The sequence below is a fragment of the Tripterygium wilfordii genome, chromosome 4 (assembly GCF_013401445.1).
Source record: "Tripterygium wilfordii isolate XIE 37 chromosome 4, ASM1340144v1, whole genome shotgun sequence".
NCBI lineage: Eukaryota > Viridiplantae > Streptophyta > Magnoliopsida > Celastrales > Celastraceae > Tripterygium > Tripterygium wilfordii.
Window position 1 is genome coordinate 6296227 of NC_052235.1, and position 24279 is coordinate 6320505.

Consider the following 24279-nt stretch of genomic DNA (forward strand, 5'->3'; position numbering starts at 1 on the left):
CGAGTATGATTCCTTATTCTGGGTGGATGTCTTTTGGTTTCCTGAACAACTCTACCAATTAATTATAGCGATTTGGAGGGAGGGAGTACGACTGTTCCGACTGATATAAATAGCAGTGGCTTTTCGTTTTTCTCCATTTATGACTGAACTAAGGGTAGAATATGTAAATATTCCTAATGTTCAGGGGAAAAAATTGAAACTAAAAACGAAAGAGATAGGGAGAGAGACGATAATCTCCTCTTCAGTTGTGTGGCTGAACCCTGTTGCGCGAGTGCGAGTGGGTCTTATTATTGTGTCGGTGGTTCAAAGCTGCTTCATCTCCGTAGGCAGGAATCAAAGAGCCGAGAGAGAGGAAGATAAAGAAATTATGGCTGCAATCTTGCTGTCTTGCTGTTCAATTTGTTGTTCTGCAAAAGAAAACCCACCATCCCAAACAATTTTTCTAGGAGCTGGAAGAAGGGTCCTGCGTCCAACTAATAACGGGAGCAATGAATTTCATCAAACCAGAAATCCATCATCATCAAGGTTCTTTGTGTTTGCTGCAACGGAAGGTTCGAGAAAATCGAGCAAATCTGACGAAAAGATCCCATCTTGGGCTCGTCCAGAGTCAGAGGAGCCCCCTCCCTGGGCTGTGGGCGAAGGCCTAAATAACACCACATCGAACCCGACCTTTGAGATTCCCTTCTACGCTTATTTGCTTGCCTCTGCAATTACCGCCATTGCTGCAGTAAGTTTCCTCCTCCACTTGCTGTTGTTACTCTCTATAATACCCAGCCAGTCATAAAATGCTAAAGTGTTTTTCAATGCTGTTATTGCAGATAGGTTCTGTTTTTGAGTATGTGAATCAAAGGCCTGTGTTTGGAGTTTTGGGGTCAGACAGCGTTTTTTATGCTCCATTACTTGGATTCTTTGCATTTACTGGCATCCCCACTTCTGTAAGAGTTCTTCTTACCTCTGGAAATTTAAATTTGATGATTCATAACATAATATAATGGATTTATATAGCTATAGTTAGTAACTATTAATCTTTAGCATGCTAACTATGAGAAAATTCATCAATTTTATTACACACTATATCCAATTCGCGATGCCAACTCTTGAATTTTGTTTTTAGATGAATGAGTGTTAATTTCCTTTGGTGAGAAAATACATTACAGAGCATCTTACCAGACTTTGGGTGCAGGCATTTTTGTGGTATAAATCGGTTCAAACTGCTAATAAGGAAGCTGAAGAACAAGACAGGAGGGATGGCTATCGTCGGTAAACTGAAATTTACGACGTGAGTGGGCTAGATTTTGCAATTCATTTCAGTTTTGTTTTATTCAATGACTTAAGATCTAGCAGTTGATGTGGAAAAGCCTAATCAACATAATACTTGGAAGTCTTAAACAGCTATGAACATAGCATCACTTTTCATTAACAGGATAACCACGTTTGTTGTTTGGGCTAAGCTTACCTTGGCATTTCTTCCGGTTTAAGATGCAAATACTGATTTCAATGTTTCCATTGTTTTATTAGGATTACTGTGATGGACTAGTAGAAGGTTCAATTGGTGTTCCACTGAAGCAACAATGGCAATGACGCTACCTTCAGCTATGCATCTCCAGACATTATCCAAGATGTTGCATGGTATAGGTCTTTTGTATGAAATGGGAAAAAGAAGGTTACAACTTCATTCATAAGCAAGGACAAGAGACCAAGCTGTTTGAAAGTTTGGTATTTAAATTCATAGCAGTTGATGTTCAATGATTATGTATTTATTGGCAGTTGTGAGGATACATGTTCAGAGTAGTTATGATATATCATTTTCCTGCGGAGGGTATTGTGTTTCTCATTAGAATAAAACATTGAGTACACGTATGTCTAACCCAGATGAAGAATGATGAATCGATAAATTTGCAAAAAAATCAAACATTGAGTACACGTATATCTAACTCAGATGAAGAATGATGAATCGATAAATTTGCAAAAAATAAAATAAAATCAATTTGAAAAATGTAAAAATGGAGATGCGGGGTATCGATCCCCGTACCTCTCGCATGCTAAGCGAGCGCTCTACCATCTGAGCTACATCCCCCCTCCTTTCTGAGTTTCCAGATATAATTATATAATTAAGATATTTGTACATATGTTTTATGCGCGAACATCTCGGACATCCCACCCTGCTTAACTCGACACTCTACTCCTCTTCCGGATAGTACCACCGTCTGGGAAGAAAAATGTTGCGGAGACTGGTTCTGCGACAAGCTCTCTCCACGTCTCGTCGTTACCTCTCTGAAAGGTCATCTCGGCCTCCTTTGTTATCCAAATGCGCATCTTTTACTTCACAGTCGCAGGACCAAAGCACTACTTTCATCGAACACTCAGAGAACGACCGGGACTCACCGCCGGCGCCCGTCAACATGTCCATCGACCGCTCCGGTCTCTACAATCCTACGGGTACAATTTCACTTCTCCCTCTCTGATATACGTGTTTTGCGTTGAAGTATATATTCAATGGTTAAGCTCATGATAACAACTTCTCTTTTTGTCTCTTTTGGGTGTTGTTGAATTGTAGAGCATTCTCATGAGCCCACTTCGGACTCTGAGCTCATCAAGCATCTAAAGAGCATCATCAAGGTTAATATCTTTTCACTTGGTTAATTAGGGTTGGATTTTTGTTGTTTGCGGCTTGGCGCTCGTTGTTGTGTTTGATATAGTGATGCAGGCTTGGTGTTCGTTGAAATGCATGTGTGTGTTAGAGCGCTCCCACTAAGCTTGAGGACTGTGTGTGTGTGATTATTGGATACTGTCATTGTTTTTATAGGTTATAACTTAGCCGCATTATAGGCTAGCCGGTTAGGTTTGACATGCCATTGTTTTTAATAAGATTTACTGGACTCTGGACAACATTATTATTGAAGGATGGATAATTAGTTTCACTATCTGGTAGCTACACGCATGTGGGGAAGTATTGAAAATGAGTACACTGTACTGAGAAAATGAGTAAGCTTTACCACCTATGCTTGTCCGCTTTTTCCATAATATTGTGTACTAAGTCAAAGGCCTTCCAATTACAAAAAGGGATGAGCTTATATATTTAGCTAATGTCTTGGCTGATAATCCTGAGATAAGCTGATCTATATGTTTCTTACTAATAAAGCAGCCGAGTAAGTGTTCTTTTTGATTTTCAGTTTTTCTTTCCTTCAGTTTATATCACTTATTGAGGTGAATGATTATAGTAATGATGCTTGATTCAAGTAATTGAAAAGTGAAGTGTTGTGGGGAAAAAGACAGACTTATCAGAAGAGAAACGGAAGTCTTGAAGTAAGAGATGTTGTTCTGAAGTGTACAAGCTATTTTTTTCTTGCTTTATGGTTTGTGTAATTTCTATGGACATTTCATCTCTGAACAATGTTACTAGCCCATGAGTTCTTCTCTTTAGGAACAATTACAATGTGAATGTTTATTGTCCAATGATTTATCTATTTAACTTCCATAAAACATGTAATAGGTTTCCACCTTATTGAACCTGACATTTGTTGCCCCTGTTTTTTCAGTTCCGTGGTGGACCAATTTCAGTTGCAGAGTATATGGAAGAAGTTTTGACTAACCCTAAAGCTGGGTTCTATATTAACAGGGATGTGTTTGGTGCAGAAGGTGATTTCATAACCTCTCCTGAAGTAAGCCAAATGTTTGGAGAGGTATGGGCTCTTTAGTTCAGCGTTGATCATGCCTATGAAAATTCAGAAAATTCATGTAGTTTTTCCTCTGAAGAGCATTATTTGGTGGATTAGAAGGTTACTTGGCTTCTAATTTCCTGAATTATCGTGGAAAATGAAAATGATTTATTTTTTCATGTTATCGTACTTTAGATGATCGGTGTTTGGACTATGTGTTTGTGGGAGCAAATGGGTCAGCCAAACAAAGTGAATCTGGTTGAGCTGGGGCCAGGACGAGGAACACTCATGGCTGATCTTCTCCGTGTATGACTTGTAAATTTCATCATGTATTTGTCAAGTTCTGGTTAATGATGAACGAGAAGGATATTTGACTCTTCAGGTCTTTCATTTGTTTGTAAAAGATGCTGGTTTATGCTTTTAGTGAATAACTGTGCCTTATTTTGCAGGGTGCATCAAAGTTTAAGAACTTCACAGACGCACTGAACATACGCATGGTAGAATGTAGTCCGACACTACAGAAGCTGCAATACAGCAACTTGAAGTGCATGGATGAAGATAGTACCAGTGAAAATGGTATAAAAAGGACGATTAGCATGTTAGCGGGAGCACCAATATCATGGCATGCTTCGCTAGATCAGGTTCCATCAGGATGTATGGGGTTATCCTTTTAAAGATGGTATATTATATTGTTTGTGATGTATAGAAAAAGGGAAATTATATGTCGATCTTGGTGAAGATCTAAATTTCTTTCCAAAAGATAAAGCGTGACAACTTTTTTTTTCTCCTAACCTCCTTACAATGCTTGTTCTTATATGCCAGGCCCAACAATCATCCTTGCGCATGAGTTTTATGATGCTCTACCAGTTCATCAATTTCAGGTTTGTATGGTGGTTTCCCTTGCATAGCTCTGTACGATTCTTGCAATTCTTTCTCTTATAGCATATATTGAAGCCATGAATTTGGTCTTCTAATTTCTTTGCATGAACTTGAAGTTTAGGGTAATTATGGAATATGTATGTCGATTTATTAACTTCTAGTCTAGAGAGCTTTCGGCTTTCTTCCGTTCATGGGAGACCAAGCATTTAACTCCTCAAAGATGCAACCACACTACCCAGGACATGCCCATGATATCTATAGTCACATCCCCTCGAGATTGATGGGGAGTTATGATGGGGGAGTGTCCGTGTGCATACATGCACCCATGAAGGTACATGGCTAACAAACACTTTTGGAACCCATCTAAACCCAAAACCTTAAGGCAATAGGTTATGTGCTCATCCATGTATATTAACCACTTAACTTTCTAATAATTAACCGATGTAGGACTCTAATCACATACATATATCCCAACAGAGATTTGCTTAACAACAATGTTGGAGACTGTAATTTAGGAGCATGTCTTCTCCTTACCTGTTCCTGTAATTTGTATTGTGGACTAAGTACATATTTTCCCCACTTCACTGTGACAGTCGTACTGTAGTCTCTCTTTCTCTATGCATCATTCTGAATTCTGATATCAAGAATTTATATGCAGAGGGCTTCTCATGGCTGGTGTGAGAAAATGATTGATGTGACTGATGATTCATCGTAAGGAGTTGATTTGTACTCTGACAAAATTTGCTCTTTGCTGCTATGATTCTAATGATCTGAGTAACTTGATTTTCCTTGTTCATATATTGGTTAGGTTTCGATTTGTTCTATCTCCACGGCCTACCCCCGCGTCACTCTATCTGATGAAGCGCTGCAAGTGGGCTTCGTCTGAAGAAATAGAAAAGCTTAATCACATTGAGGTTTGCCCTACCGCTATGGATTTGACTCATGCAATTGCCAAAAGAATAAGTTCTGATGGAGGCGGTGCTCTTATAATTGACTATGGCCTAAATGGAGTAGTTTCAGATAGTTTGCAGGTATTATACTTTGGTTTTCTAATTTTATTCAACATTTTTTACTTCCCCTATCATTTAGATGCTGCTTGTATCAGACATGGTCATTCCATTCGTTCAATTATCTTAGCTGACTGTTTCTGTATAATTTGACAATTGGGTGGTTGGTACGGTTAACATGCATCCGAGAGAATTGGTAAAGGGATTAAGGTTTCTTGTTGTAAAAGAAAACAATTTAAGAATCTATTTCAATTTAGTTTCAGGTGACTCTTGTATTTGGTATTGTATGCTACTATGCTTCTTCCCCCACACTCATCTCTCGAGCTAATGGGTTTACAGGCGATCCGGAAACACAAGTTTGTCGACATACTTGATGATCCTGGAACTGCTGATCTCAGCGCATATGTTGATTTTGCTTCCATCAGGCAGTCTGCTGAGGAAGCTTCAGGTTCTCGTCTTGTTGCCTAGTGTTGCAAAATAAAATAGTTTTTAAAAAAATTTATATATATGAAGATTAATGCGGTGATATACTTTAAAATATGTTTCCAGAAAATGTCTCTGTTCATGGTCCAATCACTCAGTCTCAGTTTCTTGGTTCACTTGGAATAAATTTCCGAGTTGAAGCATTGCTTCAGAACTGCACAGAAGAACAAGCTGATTCTCTTAGGACAGGGTATTGGCGTCTGGTAGGAGAAGGTGAAGCTCCTTTCTGGGAGGGGCCTGATGAGCAGGTACCCATCGGGATGGGTACCAGATATTTGGCAATGAGTATTGTGAACAAAAGGCAAGGTGTTCCAGCTCCATTTGAATGAACTATTTTTTAATGTAACATTTTGTAAGAATTGCTTATTTAAGAACATAGTTGCAGTTGATGATGTGATCAAATAAGTTTTGTATTTCTTTTGTATGACTTTATTAAATTTTACTGAAAATACAATAAAGAATCTGGTTAATGCCCTTTTCTTTCAGTTTTCCTAATCACTAGAAAGAACAGTGGAACTCAACTCATCCTAAATGATATCATATTGCTAATCAAGATAGTGATTGGGAATCACATTTGTAAAAGATGATATTCTAAATCTTGATTCATAGTTTTCTGAGATGGGGAAGTTACTGACCTTTTCCCTACTCAAATTTGTTTTTATAATATTAACATAATCCAGGCCTTGCTGCTTTGATTACCTATGTAATGAATCATTTTGCCTATTCAGGTGTTCATGCATGATCTTGTTAGTGAGTACCATAATTTATTTACTCTTTTGTGATTGGATTAATATCCGCGTTTACTTTGTCTGTTGGGAGTCATTATTATCATTGTTTTAGGGAGTGCTGACTATCTAGAGATCCCCAAAGTCTTATATGATAATCAGTTTTATGACTTTATCACATGGTTCAGTGTTACAGCTTCTGACAATAATTCCAATTTGTGTGCTGAGACCTTTCGAAATTTCAATACTATATCTTCATTCTGTTTCAAAATTCCATCAAGTAAATGCAGATTTGATTACGTTATGTTACATTTGAATCTTTGATACTATATCTTCAGTGTCCGATTATTGAGCTCATCTATAGACGTGAATCTGCCAGTCATGACAGGTATGATACAACTCTTAACTTGATTACCGTTATGTTTCATTTGATTCTCTTGGGTCATTTTCTATGTTGTCTTAGTACTTGCTATTTGCAAATGATGGTGCCGTCTGGTTTGGATTACTGTGATATTGCTATTTGCCATGGACATGCTAACGATGATCTCTCGATTTTATGAGCTATTTATGCTGTAAGTGTGAAATTTTGATTTTCTGAGTTATCTTATTCTATTAGTGTGAGAGCTTGCATGCTTATGAAACACTGGAAAGCATTTTGTCTTGCTGTTTGTGAAGCCAATAACTGTTGTAGCTGTGTAGTTGCAGACAGACAAAAAGGAGAAAAAGAAGAAGAAAGAGACTAAAATTACAAATTGGGTCTCTGGAGAGTCAAGAGTCAATGACCTACATAATCATCCATTATCAACTGGGCTCTTGATGATGTTGGCTTGGTTTATTGTCTTTATACCAGCCGACCTACCCAGACCTGTCAGTAACCAGTTGATGTTTCCTGACATGGTCTTTGAATAGATGTCTTTTTAAGTTCAGAAACATCAATATTTATACAGCAGGTCCATGATGTTCACTATCATGGATTATATGCATTTCTACATGTTTTCATTAGGGAAAAAAAAAACTTTGCCTATCGGTGTTAGTAAAATCTTCTTGTCTGAAATTTGAAATCCCAGTATTCCATTTTTGCAAGACAATACCAAGCTGGAGCACTGATGGGTCTCCAAAAGAGTGCTTAAAAGAGCATCTAGGTACTATGTCTTTCATTCTCAAGTGTCCCTTGCAGATGTTATAATGACCATAATGAGGAGAACAACTGAATTCAACCAGAAGTATTGGTGATAAAGGTCTCAGCTGTCATGATCTCTGTGACTCATTTTGTATGTGCAATCAACGTGTCAGCTGGGCTATTGGGTTAGAAATTCCTGCATTCCTCATGTTCCCTTTCATGTGCAATGTTCTTCTTGGCTACCAAAATTTATGTGATAGTGAAACCACAAGGGAGTCCCTTAACTAGTGTGGCACAAATAGTTGTTGCAAGAAGGGCACAAAATTGAAGATTTATCTAAACACTTGAGGATCTATAACCATCTAAAACACTCGAGGATTTATGAAGAATCAAAGACACATGATTTATCTTGAAAATCTATTTGTATCAATGTGTTGACTTGGTTTTTAATGTAATAGATTTGGGGTCGTATTATTTTTGATATACTATAGTTGTTATAGTTGTGGGTGTGATATAACTTATAAGTGGAGTCGATGTGTTGGAGCCAATCCAAATTCCCTTCTCTAATAAAATTGAAACAACATAATTATATCATTGCATCTTTTTTTTTCTAATGCCACGTCAAATGGCATCGATGGGGCATTAAAAATTAAGAACCAGCCATTGTGGTTGCTTAACTTGTAGGTTGGGACGAATAATGTAGCGTAAGTATATTTTGAGACCAATTACAAACAAACCACTCTCGGAATCGGAGATACCGATCTTTATATTTCACTTATTTACTTCTCAATTCGGCAATTCCTCATCCTTACGTACGAACACAAGGAGGAAGATAGCCAACACAGAATGGGATCTGCACTGTCTTCCTTCTTCGGAGGCGCCGCCGACGCCGCCACTGAGGACTCATCGCAGGAGCCTTCTTCCGTCACATCGTTCCACTCCTCCGCTCGTTGGCAGCTCCACTTCAACGAAGCAAAGGAATCTCCCAAGCTGGTATGAATCTCTATTATACTAAATATCTGCTTCTGATTTCCATATCTGTTCAATTGTTCGACTGATTGTTCAGTGAATCTGAATAGTCTTCTTATGTTGTTTGAGTAAAAGATGGTCATAGATTTCGCGGCCTCTTGGTGTGGTCCTTGTAAGATCATGGAGCCCGCAGTCAAAGCCATGGCTTCAAGGTTCACCGACGTCCAGTTCTCCAAAATCGATGTCGACGAGTTGAATGTAACTTCCCTGTCTATTTGCTCTCTCAAATTCCCCAACTCCATTGACGAATTTTTACTGATCGATACCTAATTTGTGTTATGTGATAGGATGTGGCGCAAGAATTCAAAATAGAGGCTATGCCTACGTTTGTGCTTGTGAAGAAAGGGAAGGAAGTGGATAGGGTGGTTGGGGCCAAGAAGGATGAGCTTGAGAAGAAGATTGTAAAGCACAGGGCTCTTCAAGCTGCTGCTTAGCTTGAAACTTGTATTGCCGCAATTGACGTGAAAAGTGAAGTTTGAACTCTCTCCTTATATGTGTTGTCTTCATATTAGTATCTTTGGTTTTCAAGAATTATAATGATTAAGATAGTGTATGTTTGATGTTCTAGTGATAAGCACTACCACACTTGTTGACCATGAAATAATGCTACTTAGTTGAATCTGTTTCCCATTCTTCAGTAGTTGTGATGTGTGATGTGATGCACAAAGTTGTTTGTATTTTGCAGTCAAGAGTCGAGCATGAGGTTAGAAAAACATGGACAGAATTGATATTGCAGTAAATTATTCATTGTTCCATATCCTTAAACACACTTTAGAATTTAGATACTAGTGGGTGGGGATGGCTGTCAGGCTGTGGGTGCAAAATTACAATAGTTATTCATCAAGTAAAACCGAGCTTGAATTCTCTTTCTTATCCATAAACTGAGCTTGTGATCCTCCTTTCCTATATTGTCTTTTGTAAGTTTCTTTTCTTTATAGGTACTTCTTTTTGAGTTCTCTTTCTTCAAATTTCTTTTGTCAAGATAATCCCCTATGTCATCATCATCTTCAACCGAAACACAACCAAAATCTTTTACTTTCTGAGGAGTTTGAATGACTTTTTATGCGATTGGCTTAAGCAGGACGACACTTGGTGTGTGGAGCTGCTTGCAACTTGCAAGCAGTTTTACAGCAAGCAGAATGCTTGATCCATCTTACTTTCCAAAGAAAGTAAATTTGGAAGGACCCAGCTCCTAATATGTCTTCGTCTGAAGTCTTCATCTGTTGCAGTTGCAGTTTCTGATTTCATGATATGGATTAGGAGTTAGGACTGCTAATGCTTGTGATCTCCTTCCTTATATTGTCTTTTGCAACTTTTCTTCTTAGGTACTTTTTTTTGAACTCTCTTTATGTCTTTTTGATGCGTTCAGTTTCTCCGACGTTCTTTCGCTAAGATAATTCACTATGTCACAATGTCATCATCATCTAGCTCCTGATGATTCCCAACTATTCAAAGATAGGTAATGCTCGGGACACACTACATATATTAAAGTGGGATTGAGTTTGTTGGAAGGCAGATTGACAACAGTAGAATGAAAGATACAACTGACCTGCAGAAATGAGAAATAAGTTGACTTTATTCAAGAAAAACTAACGTCTAATGGTAGTTTCTGGTTTATACATTAGAAAAGTAGATTACAAGGCTTCATTCTCAAGGCTAGTAGGGGTATATATCTAATATATATACACAAATATACACACACATTAAGGAGGCAAACTGGATGCTGTCTTCTCAGACAGTGTAGGATTGCTGAATTGTGTCTATGTCAATACCCTTCATTCTCACCACTGATTCGACATGCCCTTTCAGTGTAGTGAGTTCTCTCAGCCTGCAGTAAACAAGGGCTTGTAAGGCTGGGAATCGACAACCTCCAGGATAGGATTTCACATTAAAAGTCTACATTCATCTTTCTGTTAAAGCTCATTTTGCAGAACATCAAATTTTAGTCATTTTAGAAGCTATCCCCTTTCTGATTGTAAGATTAGACAGTACATGTTGCTTACCAGACAAAAAAAAACCAATAAGGTATGCTTATGTGAGGTTGAGAAAGGGAGTAGTAAAATCAGTATGTTTAGGTTGGAAACTTGTACCTTGCAATCTCTGCTCGTCTTTTTGCCTCTTCCGCCATCTGGTTCAATTCATTGAAACTGTTGCGTTCAGTGAACATCTTGGTGTCGGGTGGATGCAGCCCATGGAGCGTTCTCTGTGCATGTGCCCATTTAAGCTCACGCTCTTCCTTCCCAAAATCTTTCTTCCTAGTAAAGGCAATCTGGAAAACAGAAATTACATCAGTAAGTGGTGGTAAGCAAGGGCTCCACCCACCAAAATTACTCTTATAAAGCAGAGTGATTTCCATACCCTTTGGTCAATAACAAGATCCCAGGCCTTCCCGCTTAGGGCATATCGAATGACAAACTTGATAGGATCGAGTGGAAAGTAGAAAATGAGGTTATAAAGCCATACTACACCAGCCCAACCCCATCCAATCCCTTCTATTGCAGAAAAACTCCAGTTTGCATAAACAGCAATCAGTGTAGCTATCTGCTTGCAGAAGAAATCAACTCCAATCAAATAATTCCAATGGTAATAATAAGACAATGCAAAGAAATGGACAACGAGTTCACTCACCAGCTGGGCAATCACAAAAGCTGTTACAAGTAAGAGGCCAGGTCGCTCAACAAAAGACCAACTCCTAGAGCGTGTCACGAATATGAGGGCTTGACTGATAGTGCTCACTTGCAGGTATATTACTGAGGCAAGCTTTCTAAAGTCATCTTCATCCTTTTGTTGTAGACTAGAAACCCCAAATGTCCGCTGAAAATCAGATGATTCAGCAACTGAATAAAAGGTGGAGAAACCAGCAAATACATCATTTGGAAAAATTAGACAGCTAAACATCTAATCAAAATCATCGATAAGTTTTCAGCGCAATGATCAGTAGTAGGGAAAACGCATTTAGTGTTGTCATAATAGCTTCATAGTAAAAACATACTTATGCATGAATGCAAATACCATATAACTTTCACAGACCAGAAAGGTGAAAATGGAAATTTTGCACTTGAAGATCAAAGTATGATTACATTCGACATGAACTTGATGGTGTTCGACATAAATATGATGGTTTTCCAAAAGATAACTTAGTCTTACAGGGAAAAAATCGGTCTTGTATGCAGCCCAAAAGAAAATCACCGTCATCATTGCCAAGTAGCCACCGAGAATTATCCCCGTTGTGAAAATCTCTGCCAACTTCCAGCTATCTGGCAGAGGAGAAGGTTTCACCCTGTCCTTTGATATTGTCATGATGGTACCTGGAACAATATATACCACTTTAACTAAGAGCAACAAAACCAAGTAATAATAAAGAAATAAAGGGTAGAATGCTTAAAATACAAACCATCATTAAGAATAGCAATAATCAGCACCATGAAGGGTGGAAAGTCAAACCTCCAGATGAGGGCCAGTAACATGAAGCCAAGCTGTCATAAAAGGACGCAAACGGCTAAGATTCACCAATACAGCAATATTGAGAGAACTTGTATCTATATATATGCAGGACCAAAAGAAGCATGCCAAGAAACCAATGTTACTCGGACAGTATCCTAAAGCCACTAAACTCACCACAATACGTATTGTAATAGAGACTGCGTAAATCTGCAACCAGAAGAAAAACATTGGTAAGTGTACAATGTTTGTGCAATTAAAAGGCCGCTCACAAACATAGATTGCAGAAGAATTAGCAACAGTAACAGCAGCTGCAATTGTCAATGCAAGTACAGAACCTAGGCTTACCGTATAATTTTTCATCCTCTGGAATATTGCTCGACTAGTTAGCACAGCACTAATGATAACGCTAAGACCAGGTTCTGTAAGGACAATGTCAGAAGCACTGCGAGCTGCATCAGTTGCATCAGCAACAGCTATGCCAATGTCAGCTTTCTTAAGAGCAGGGGCATCGTTAACTCCATCACCAGTCATTCCACATATATGTTTCCTGGCTTGCAACCGTTTCACTATCTCATATTTATGCTCTGTCCTCAACAAAAAGAAAGGTCAAATAAGCATGTAAGAAGCAGCATGATCTGATCTTAAGCAAAAATAATTCCTGGTAATATACTTATACATTCAATAAATTGAATCCAAGTTACTCGTCAGTGACCTCTCTCAGCAAGATACAAAGGCTCCTGAATATCAGTCACTAGTCACCGGGTACAGCAGGACTTAGATCAAGGTTACTAAACGTTATCCAACCTAGTAATATCGGTCTCGAATAGAAAAGGGCAAAAAAAGTACCGGGGAAAACTCCAGCAAAACCATCAGCCTTTTCTATGAGTTCATCAACAGGTAAAGCGACAATGGACTCATCCTTGTTCTGTCCAAGCAATGCCGAAGAAGGATACATGTTGGTTCCCATTCCCAGTCGACGTCCTGTTTCCTTCCCTATTGCTAGTTGATCACCTAAGGAAGATTTAAATTGGAAAAGAGTAAGGGTAGCAGTAAATGAAAAGCAGTCCATAAACCATGAAATGAGTAAGAGGAAATAAAAAATGCCAGAAGCAAAATCCTAAGTATTGCAGATGCCACAGGAGAAGGTTAAGTATCTTGAAGATTATTCACAAAGACAAAAAAACATGGATCATTTTGATAAGAACATTGGATATGAAATGAAAACGAAAAATTTCAGACCAAATACTTAACAATGATGCATGACTCTGTAAAGATACCCACCTGTGATCATTTTCACATTTACCCCGAGATTCAATGCCCTTCGTATTGTATCTGCACTATCATGTCTAGGTGGGTCAAACAATGGCATTAGGCCAGTAAATTGCCATGGACCTCCTAGGCTCTCCTTCCTTCCATCAGGAACTTCCTGTGTGTAAGTTGATAATATCAGTTACCAATAGGAAAATTAACCAGGAAACAGACAGAACGCATCCACACAGGGTACAATATGAGCCAAGAGGAAGAATTGATACCATACCTGGTATGCTACTGCAAGAGAACGTAATCCCCGTTCTGCAAACTTATCAATGACCGCATGAACTCTACGTTCTAACTCTGACTTATTGTGCGCAAGATTCAAAATCTGATAATGAAACCACATATATTAATCACCAGGAAAAGTAAATCTTTAAATCATTTGAAATATGCTATTACAGTATTACTTGCTGACAATCTTACCTGCTCTGGTGCACCTTTACTGACACGATGCATCTTGCCTTCACTGTCAATATAGGTCAGAGCTGTTCGCTTGTCAGTTGGGTTAAAAGGCAGGAAGTGAACTTCTTGAATTCCAGCTCGTGCCTTGTTTGATAGTCCAAAGCAAAAACACAGAAACACGGATTAGTGCAGAAATTAAGGTGACATCATACTGTAGGAAAATTGTTCTCATTTTTGGTGTGAATGACCAATCCAGCTCTGTTCCTTAGGCTAGATTAAATAGAATTCATCTCAGTAAATTCACCTCCTTTGGATCAGCCAACATCCCCACTATGGCAGCATCTATTGCATCCTGGTTTTCCACCCGGGAGGCTCGAGCTGCCATGAGAACAACAGTATCTGCATCCACTCCTTTGGCAAATATCTATGCAAAAGAATAACAAATGCAATAATTCGGAGTAGATGGAAAATATATGCAAATGGAGCCCAAAAAAAGGTAAATTGATACCAACCTCAATAATATTTTTGTCAACAGAAAGTTTGTTCAAGGTCAGAGTTCCAGTTTTGTCACTGCAAAGCACATCCATGCCTGCCATTTCTTCGATTGCTGTCATTCTTTTCGTGATAGCACCCTGGTTTAATAAATGAAAATTTGTTACATATAAATTCAGTCACCAAACTATGATCTCTTAAATTTACACCACTGTAATAGCAAATATTTTTAACCTGTTGGGCTAAGCGATGAGACCCTATTGCCATTGTCACAGATAAAACTGTGGGCATTGCAATTGGGATTCCTCCAATAAGAAGTACCAGCAAATTGTCAATTCCAGGCCGATATTCGCGGTCCTGAATTGGGTACATGACAATGATCTCTATTATCATCCCCACGGCTATTGAACATATACAGAAATTCCCTATGGCAGTCAAGACCTGTTTAATACAAAAGGATTTTTAATAAATATGCGTAAAATATATAAGTAAACAAAAAGGAAAATAATGATTAAACGGGTGGAAAACATGTATCAAGTATTTTGTGAGAACATGTATCAAGTATTTGGCGAACAATTCACAGCATGAAAGGCGGAAAGAAAAAATTTAGAAAAACAACACTCGTGCACAAGGCTCCCGCAATGGGCGGAGTTGGGGATATGCAAGATGTACGCAGACCTTACCCCCAAGTAATATGTGGAGAGGCTGTTTCCTGGAATTGAACCCATGACCTCTAGGTTGGGCCACATGTTTGCGTGTAACAAGGGTGCACAATAGCAAAAGTTAAATCATTATGTTAGTGCATATTACAAAAAAAAAAAAAGTACACTGATCAGGAGCCATTCTTACACCCATTAATTCCCAGAGTTCTCTGTACTCATATTTTACTTGATCTTTTTTCCTTCATCGGTGTGTACATTCTTTCTTTTCATCTATATATCATGTGATCTCCATACAATGGCAAATTTCCATTTCTGTGTGTAATAAATAATGAATAGACGAATATCCCTAAACATATCCTTACCTTTTGAAAGTGCCCAACTTGATTTGTGGAATCCACAAGGTGAGCGGCTTTTCCAAAGAAGGTATGGACACCCGTGGCAATGACAACTGCTTCAATCTCTCCTTGCTTGCAAGTGGAACCTGAATAAACACTATCTCCAGGGCCTTTAGTCACAGGAAGAGACTCACCTGTAAGTGCAGACTGCAAATGAAGACGTAAGGCAAATATTCTTTACCAAATCTATCCAAATTAAGCATACAGAAGACTGGAGGATGTAAAAGCACCTGATCAATTTTCAATGGGTCACCTTCAAGTAGACGAGCATCTGCAGGAATGATGTCTCCCAACTTAACACTAATAATATCACCAGGGACAAGAATGGATGCATCCTCCTCAGTCCACTTTCCATCTCGGAGAACCTAAATTGATTGTATTTAAAGATAACATGAACATATATAACCAGAAAAGCATCATCTAACTATAAATTGATGGTGGTATAGAGAGAAGTAAGATTCAAAAGTGCATACTTAAGGTTAATCATAGAATATGCAAACAGTGCAAGGCGAAACTCAATGGGAAGACAATACCTAAGTTCAAGAAGAGTAGGCTTCATTAAATCATACCTTAGCTTTAGGTGCAAGATGAGCCATGAGAGCAGCAGCAGCATTACCTGCATTGTTCTCCTCAATAAAGCTTATCGTTGAATTAATCAAAAGCAGGGTAATAATACCAACAAAGTCTTGCCAGTCCGGAGGTTTCCCCTAAAAAAGACAACCGAAGTTATCAAGAGAACAAATGCATGAGCCAAAAGCAATGTTTAAAAAGAGTTTCATGTTCTTGTGCAGGACACAAAGGAAAGGTCTATACATGTACACTTAGGAGTTGATTTCCAATTCATAGTATCAGGGAACTTAAAAGGACCAAAATGAAATTCTAGATAATAATACAAGCAGACTTCTTCAAGCTTTCAAGTTTCAACAGATTGGAAGAAAGAAAAACATAAAACAGCATAAAGATTGAAAAGAAGAAGAGGAAACTGGTAGTTATGGTACTCCAAAAATTGTCATACAAAAAACGAGAAAAAAAAATACTCACTCCCCCATTGGCAAGCACAATGGCCATGATAGCAGCAGCTTCCATGACCCAAGATAGAGGGTTCCACATGAACCCCAAAAACTTCAAAAGCTTACTCTCCTGAAAATCCCAGAATCACATCCAATCCAAAGTATATTCAGTTATTGGCATTTATTACAAAACCCCAAATTAGGAAGAAGTAGATAATAATCATAGACAGATTATAAGCAGTTCAATAAAATAACTATAAAACAGTAACCTACAAAAATTTGCAGTTCTATGCTCCATTACTTCCATCAATAATTAATCTTCGAAAGGTCCAAAGAAAAAAATAACAAAGGAAGCGAAATAGCACCTGCTTCTCCTCAAGCTTGTTGTACCCAAAAATGGAAAGCCTCTCTTCAGCAGATTCAGTTGTGAGCCCATTTGCGTTACACCTCAAAGTTTGGAAAACCTCTTCCATGGGGACGTTCTCCTGCACTCAAAACCCCCAAATTCATCACAAGCAATACCCAAAACACAAAAACCCAGAAACTAAAAAACAAGTAAAAAATCAAAAAATGAAGAATTGACAACAGATTTTCAAAAAACAGAAGGCTTGGGGTTTCTTTGTTTTTTCAGTACCAAATCCACAACTTCCTTCAACACCGCCTCCATAGTTTCAGTTTCTGCGTTGTTGTTATCCATCTCTATCGACTAATCTTCCCTGACCTCCAAAAAAAACCCAAAAAGATCTTTATCACAACACCAACCAACGAAAACGAGAGAAGCAAAAAAGAATAATCAGAAATGAAGACATAAAACAGAGGTCTCTGTTTCACCTCCTTCAGCTCTGTCTCTCTACTTCTTCTCTGTCTGTCTTGTACGCATGTAGAGAGTTGGTCTCCCCTCTCTCTCTCTCGAATCTTGAAGTGGCAGCTTTTACTGGGCCACGATCATGTACTTGGCAGGTAGCCAGGTACAGTCTTTGGTTCCGTTCTTCTATTATATATCCTTTCAGTTCTTCCACGTTTTTACTTCTCTTTGTTTATTCCTATTTTTCGCCATTACAAGAAATCTCAGTGTGGTTTTTCGCCATTACAAGAAATCTCAGTGTGGCTCGACCCTTGTACTCTTTGTACTCTTGAGTTTGATAGAGCGGATAGATTGATTTTCAATGCTAATAGAAATATGCTGAGTTTAAAGCTGTGGAATATGGTGTTTGACGATTGATTTCAGTCTGTTAAATTAAAGTATTATAATATTAGATTTTATAATTTTTATATCAAATTTTGTTATTAAATTTAATATAATAAATATAATTTTGTTAATAAAACTAATAAAATAATTATTCTTATTAAATATTAAATAAAATTTACTAATAAAATTTAAATATTTTAAATATTATGATAATCACTTATGTAAAATTAATTACGATAATGTGTTAAGTTAAAAATGTTTAAAATAAAAAATAATGTTGTAAATATTAATAAAAAATTAAAAGAAATTAATGTTGTAATGCATGTGGGCCCAATTTTTATTAAAAGATAATAAAAGTGTAATAATTATGTGGGATCCACATAAAAAATTTTGAAAAAAATAAATAATGTATAGCGGAAATACTGTATAATAAAACTCCAGCAGATCTGCTCCCGTTTCTGCTGTGCCAAACAGGCAGGTGGTTTCTATACGGGCAGTCCTCTTTGACAAATTTTTTTGAACAGTTTAATTTAATTTCTTAATTTAGTTGGATTTAATTATTTTATTTTATTTTCTTCTAAAAAAATTATTTTATTTAATTTGTTTGCTTATTCTTTTTTCTAAGAGTAATAGAAATTTGTATTAAACCAACCGAACATAAGTTACACAACACAATACATGCACGAGGAGACTCATCTAGAAGTATAACAAGAAGAATATAAGTTACACAATACATAGATAAGGAGACTCCTCCTCTAGAAGCATAACAAGAAAAAACGAACTCTTAAATCAAGAACAAAGAAAATACCCAAAACAATAGCATATGTCAGAAACAAACTAACAAAGAGATATGTCAGAGGCCTTGGAGCAGCCATTGCACGATGAAGAATTGTCTTAAAATCTCGTCAAAGAATTGAACATGTGTTGTAACCTTGAGACATATTCTTCACAACCTTATCAGGTTACTTAGTAGATAATGGTACGTAGTTTCCATATTTTATCCAGAGACAACGTTGGTAAAACTTAAAAGTATAAATCTTGGACTTATTGAGTAGAAAAAAAGTGGCACGTGAAAGATAAGAAGAAGATCTCTTTGAATTCCAACATAGAACACCACAAAAGTCATTCAAGTCAGTGAGGTGTTTTTGTCATTTTCAATTTTTATTTATGGGGTTGGTGTAATAAGATAAAATCGCCATTTTTTTTGTATAAGAAATGATAAGACTTTAAAAACATGAGGTATTTGAATTGGATGTTCTCACGCCATTATAAAATGTATTTCTTATTTAAATTAAGTTTTCATTGAAAAAATCAAGTTCTCTGTGTATAAGTTGGTGACCGTGAGCTTTCATAGTCGCTGATACGTAACGAGAGTCAATTGGTATAACAGTCAAATACAAAACAAAGGACATCTAATCTATACCCTTCTAGTCACGCCAATCGTCAATTCAAAAATTTTTGTACGCATAGTATGATAATCTGAGTTTAAGTTTATATTCAAAAAACAAATTTATATGATATTATTCTCGATTATCAATATATATATATATATATCACCATCAATGTCGATATCAATGGATAAGACTAATTGGGTTTGCTTCGTTAATACGAAGCCTCCATTGATGACAAGCTCCTTTCTTATATGCATCGCATAATAACTATGAAGGATGCCAAACCACGTACATCTAAAGTTAACATGGAAGATCAAGCTTTTATTATATTTGAAAAGAAAATAAGAGAGAGAAAAGCTCATAAAAGGTGGGATTCCATTATTCCAATGATAGAAAGCACAGTAAACCCCACTTTCAATTTAAGAGGATGTTTCGAATGAGCTATATACATCACAAGTGATAGAAATCTCAGTCATCCCAATGACTGATATGTCACTCTCTAGTTCAATCATCAAATTTTGTAGGTCCCTACATTTATATTAATTAAGAGACGATATGAATTATTGGGATGATTGAGATCTCTAACATTTTTATATATGCATACATATATACTAAGTAGGTTTGTATGTCCCAACAAGTATGGTCCATACAAATAAAGATAAGGTTGTGATGAAAAGTTGAACAAACATATCTTCATGGGAAGCTAATCTATCACCCCTTTTGTTTTGGCAGTGATGGGTTTTGGTGTATGAGAGAGTAGTGAAAAAGGGCTAATTATGGAAGATATATATGGTAGGTTAGATTTGTGAGGATAAGCCATTGATGGTGCCAATGCTCAAGGCCTGAGTAGAATTCACAACATGTAAGATAATTCAAGCTGAAAGACTAATTAAAAAGAAACGTAGATAAAACGTGAGAGATTTTGTGGCTCTTGTTCCTTTCTACCAAGGTTCTTAAAACCGGACCGGTCATCAAACCGGAAAAGTCTTCGGTTCACGGTTTAAAGGTTCAACCGTGGTTTAAACCGGGTTCGAACCGGTTTTAATGTAATGAATTATTTATATATATATTTATATTATATGCATATAATATGTAAGAAAACTTCATAAAAATACAATATATTCAAATAAAGTATCATTTTAAACAAAGGAAATCTCATAGCCTAGTGGTTAAAGCCTTTTTTAATGAACAAAAGGTCATGAGTTCAAACCCTACAAATAACAAAATTTCAAAAATATTTTATTAACATTAATAAATGACCGAACCGGTCAAAACCGGCCCGGTTCTAACCGGTTCAACCGGAAATATCCCGGTTCACCAATCACCGGTTCTGGCACCTCAACCGGACCGGACAAGTGGCCGGTCACCGGTTGGACCGGTCCGACCGGCCGGTCCGGTCCGGTTTTCAAAACCTTGCTTTCTACCACCTTTATTATTGTTCCAATAAAGAAAAAGTTTGTCACAGAATAATGTATTAATTAATACAACTTTGGAGATATATATATAGACAAAGATATACAACTTCTTGATTACGACTCTTTATTCCCCTTGCTTTTGGGTACTGTATATATCCTCACAAATCTATTATCTAACCCACCAATTTATATTCTACAATAACTTAGAATTTTCAAAAAGAGGAGAAAAAACAAAGACAAAAGCCCACTTCATACAAGACAATAGGAACCCAAGAGTCACTCTATTGTCTATCTCTTGAATTCTCTCACAGTCTCACTCTCTCTCATTCTCTCTAGGCGGCGGCCATACCAACTCAAACTAAAACAAAACCTTAAAAATTCTATTTAAATGGCTGTCCAAAACAATGTTTCTTGGAGTTCCCTCATTAACATTTCATGATATCACGCATGCATACAATGACTTGTTTTACCTTCTTAAAACTCCAGCTTTCTCATTTTGGCATAATTGAAATACTCCAATATTAAAAGTAGAGGGACTTGGTTGAGATTTTTTAGAAATACATGGAACATACCGCAAGATCAAATCCGAAAAAGGACACAAAATGAAAAAAAAAATACAAGTCATTAAAAAGACCATGCGTTTCATGAAAAAACAAAAACCATCTAAAAGCACTAAAGCAGACCCCACAAGCAGCCGGCTACACGGCAAGCCCAAATGATTGATCTAATAAGGCTATAAGCAACTATAGCATAGTCCACAGAGTTGGCCCATAATGACCCAAGACAGTTAACTCTCTCAGAGCCCGTATAACAGCCCATTTGATAGAAGCCCAATCTCCTCGCAGCAGGCCAGCAGCACTACAAGTACAAAGCTGGCCTTAAAACGAGATCCTCGTAGGTCGTAGCCCCTGCCTGGATACAAAACAGTTCATAGTTCATACACAAATACGCCTGAAATTGGGTAGGTTATTTTCCACCCAAAATTTTTCAAACCTCTACTCTTTGTGGAGGCATGAATGACCCAGCTCGTACGCACCTCCAACCACACCATCCAAGCATGGAATCGCTTGATGTTCGTAGCTCAAAACTGCGCCACAATGCGCCAAGTCAAGGCCACCCAAGCTGTCTTCCTCACCCACGGCCTCCACCACAACAACTATGCCATCAGCAAGCTCGTTGCTTTTTGCGCTCTCTCCAACTCCGGTAGCCTCTCCTACGCGTCCCTTCTATTTAGCTCTATCGAGAAACCCAATTCATTTATCTACAACACTCTTATTAGAGCATACTCTCGTAGTTCGCAGCCTCCTTTGGCTCTTCATTACTTTCATCTCATGTTAAGCGATGTTGATGTTGTCCCTGATAATCACACATTTCACTTTGCTATCTTGGGGTGTGTAAATTCTAATTGGATGATTTTGGGTCGGCAAATTCACAATTGGGTACTTAAAAATGGCGGTGTTACATCGGATAGTCATGTGCAGACATCACTTGTTAGGTTGTATAGTGTGTGCGGAGTTATGAGTGATGCCAAGAAGGTGTTTGGTGAAATTCCTCTTCCAGATATGGTGCAGTGGAATGTGCTTATGAATGGATACATTCGGTGTGATTCAGCTGCTGAGTCTTTGAGGGTTTTTCAAGTTATGCTGGTGCAGGGGACTGAGCCTGATGAGTATTGCTGCACTACTGCGTTGACCGCATGTGCGCAATCTGGGGTTCTTTGGCAAGGTAAGTGGATTCATGAGTATATGAGGAGGCAACGGTTTGATCTAGATGTGTTTTCTGGTACAGCTCTTGTGGATATGTATGCCAAATGTGGATGCATAGACCTGGCTGTGGAAGTCTTTGAGGGGATGAGTAAGAGGAATGTGTTCAGCTGGGCTGCCATGATTGGTGGCTTTGCAGTGCATGGTTATGCAAGGAAAGCAATTGATTCTTTAGAGAAGATGCAGGTTGAAGATAGGATTAAGCCTGATGGGGTTGCCATTCTTGGGGTTTTGATGGCTTGTACCCATGCAGGACTGCAAGTGGAAGGGCAATCATTGCTGGAGAATATGGAAGCTCGATATGGGATTGTTCCTCAGCATGAACACTACAGTTGTGTGGTAGACTTGCTTTGTAGGAAAGGTCAATTGGATGAAGCACTTCATCTCATAAGGAGAATGCCAATGAAGCCGCTTGCTTCAGTTTGGGGTGCTTTACTGAGTAGTTGTCAAACACACAAGGACGTCAAGCTTGCGATTCTTGCTGCGAAAGAGCTTCTAGAGCTAGATAATACTGGTGTTGCCAAAGAAGATGTAGCATATGTTCAATTGTCAAATGTTTACTTTAGTGCAGAGAAGAATGAAGATGCTTGTAGGATCCGGAAGATGATAGATGACAGAGGGTTAAAGAAAACCCCAGGATGCAGTATGATAGAGGTGGATGGGATGGCGAGCGAGTTTCTTTCAGGGGATGTATCGCATCCGCTTATACCTCATATACATGCAATGCTGGAACTGTTGTTCTTTCATTCAATTCATTAACCTTGATAGTGGTAACAGAAGATATACCTTTACAATCGGAGTTTCAAAAATTTACTTGGGTCTTTGTGATTCCAGCTCACATTTCTCAGCAATCAAAGTCAAAATTATTACTATGCTTGTGTTCAATTTATTCATTCTTCATCACTATTAATGTATCAATTAATCTTCTTCTTCTTGTCCTTGCATGCCGTTCTTGATTTTCCTTCTCTATTTACTTGTCCCCAAAATGACCATAAAAGGAGCCACAAGCCAGGATGTGCAGCGTGCAAGTGCCAAAGGAGGAGATGTTCCAAGGACTGTGCTCTGCATCCCTACTTCCCCGCCGATCAGCCCAAGCTGTTTCAGAACGCTCATCGATTGTATGGTGTTAGCAACATTTTGAGGATACTAAAAAAAGTGCATCCAAGGAGGCCATGGGGATGATTATATACGAATCTAATATGCGAGGCAGATTTCCTGTTTACGGGTGTTTGTGGGTTATAGGTGAGCTCCAGAGACAATGTAATCGAGCAATGGAAGAACTTAGATATGTTACAACACAGCTCCCCGTATGTAAGGATCAATGTTATTACCAAATGCCTCCTCCAAACAACACGGTTATTATAACAATTCGATGCCAATCCAATCTCAATTCAATTGATGGTTCCACAAGGTTTTCTTACGCAACAAGAGATGGAGGTTTTTCATGATTACGATGATATACCATTCGATACAATCGCTGATGACAGACCATCTTATATTGAATCTAAGGAAGCTTGTGAGTCGAGAGATATATATATATATATATATATATATGTTGTCTGACTTTTCAGTAACTTTGATGGACGCAGTCTATTAATTCATGGTAGATGATGAACTTATTAAAAATAACTTTCTTCCCAATATGCTTAAACAAGTGTAAACTGTGTAATAAAAAATGCAGATTTTGCTAATCGTACTTGGAGGGGAGATCGAATTTAACTATAATTAGGTGATTCTTTCTTCTATTTCTTTTATAATTTGTTAGGGTTTGCTGCTTAATCAATTTTGGGTAGCTCTTGGAGTTATTTCTTTGTTTGAATTGTAGTTGCTTTCATATACTTAGCTTCATTATTGTATAAGCAAGAGCATCTTTCTAACATGCCAACACAAAATTATTATT

At 37.8% G+C, this 24279-nt stretch overlaps 5 protein-coding genes and 1 non-coding gene across 6 annotated transcripts; 4 read left to right on the plus strand and 2 right to left on the minus strand.

The window, feature by feature from the left end:
• Window positions 1–11: 11 nt before the first annotated feature.
• Window positions 12–1710, plus strand: LOC119995901. The gene is made up of 4 exons (XM_038842373.1): window positions 12–727; window positions 819–935; window positions 1184–1279; window positions 1519–1710. Exons 1-3 carry the CDS (start codon window positions 140–142, stop codon window positions 1262–1264), a joined length of 786 nt encoding a protein of 261 aa, XP_038698301.1. The 5' UTR covers window positions 12–139; the 3' UTR covers window positions 1265–1279; window positions 1519–1710.
• Window positions 1711–2004: 294 nt separating this feature from the next.
• TRNAA-AGC lies at window positions 2005–2077 on the minus strand. Its single transcript has one exon. It is a non-coding gene; the product is annotated as a tRNA-Ala (tRNA).
• Window positions 2078–2158: 81 nt separating this feature from the next.
• Window positions 2159–6513, plus strand: LOC119996137 (protein arginine methyltransferase NDUFAF7, mitochondrial). Its single transcript, XM_038842669.1, has 10 exons — window positions 2159–2439; window positions 2558–2619; window positions 3540–3683; window positions 3855–3965; window positions 4109–4313; window positions 4482–4540; window positions 5197–5249; window positions 5347–5569; window positions 5885–5993; window positions 6095–6513. The coding sequence occupies exons 1-10, from the start codon at window positions 2220–2222 to the stop codon at window positions 6355–6357; spliced, it is 1449 nt and encodes a 482-aa protein (XP_038698597.1). The 5' UTR covers window positions 2159–2219; the 3' UTR covers window positions 6358–6513.
• Window positions 6514–8684: 2171 nt separating this feature from the next.
• On the plus strand, window positions 8685–9542 carry LOC119997174 (thioredoxin H2-like). The gene is made up of 3 exons (XM_038844022.1): window positions 8685–8866; window positions 8978–9100; window positions 9190–9542. The coding sequence occupies exons 1-3, from the start codon at window positions 8720–8722 to the stop codon at window positions 9334–9336; spliced, it is 417 nt and encodes a 138-aa protein (XP_038699950.1). The 5' UTR covers window positions 8685–8719; the 3' UTR covers window positions 9337–9542.
• A 912-nt stretch (window positions 9543–10454) lies between these two features.
• On the minus strand, window positions 10455–17677 carry LOC119997172 (plasma membrane ATPase 1-like). The gene is made up of 22 exons (XM_038844021.1): window positions 17453–17677; window positions 17256–17337; window positions 16987–17106; window positions 16653–16751; window positions 16181–16318; window positions 15842–15976; window positions 15579–15758; window positions 14789–14995; window positions 14575–14694; window positions 14367–14486; window positions 14084–14206; window positions 13884–13988; window positions 13628–13772; window positions 13193–13357; window positions 12692–12930; window positions 12521–12553; window positions 12297–12378; window positions 12050–12210; window positions 11531–11716; window positions 11261–11443; window positions 10993–11171; window positions 10455–10730 (listed from the first exon to the last, which is right to left on the minus strand). The coding sequence occupies exons 2-22, from the start codon at window positions 17316–17318 to the stop codon at window positions 10634–10636; spliced, it is 2880 nt and encodes a 959-aa protein (XP_038699949.1). The 5' UTR covers window positions 17319–17337; window positions 17453–17677; the 3' UTR covers window positions 10455–10633.
• A 3853-nt stretch (window positions 17678–21530) lies between these two features.
• LOC119996466 (putative pentatricopeptide repeat-containing protein At3g28640) lies at window positions 21531–23316 on the plus strand. The gene has a single exon (XM_038843109.1). The coding sequence runs from the start codon at window positions 21633–21635 to the stop codon at window positions 23136–23138; it is 1506 nt and encodes a 501-aa protein (XP_038699037.1). The 5' UTR covers window positions 21531–21632; the 3' UTR covers window positions 23139–23316.
• The last annotated feature ends 963 nt before the right edge of the window (window positions 23317–24279 follow it).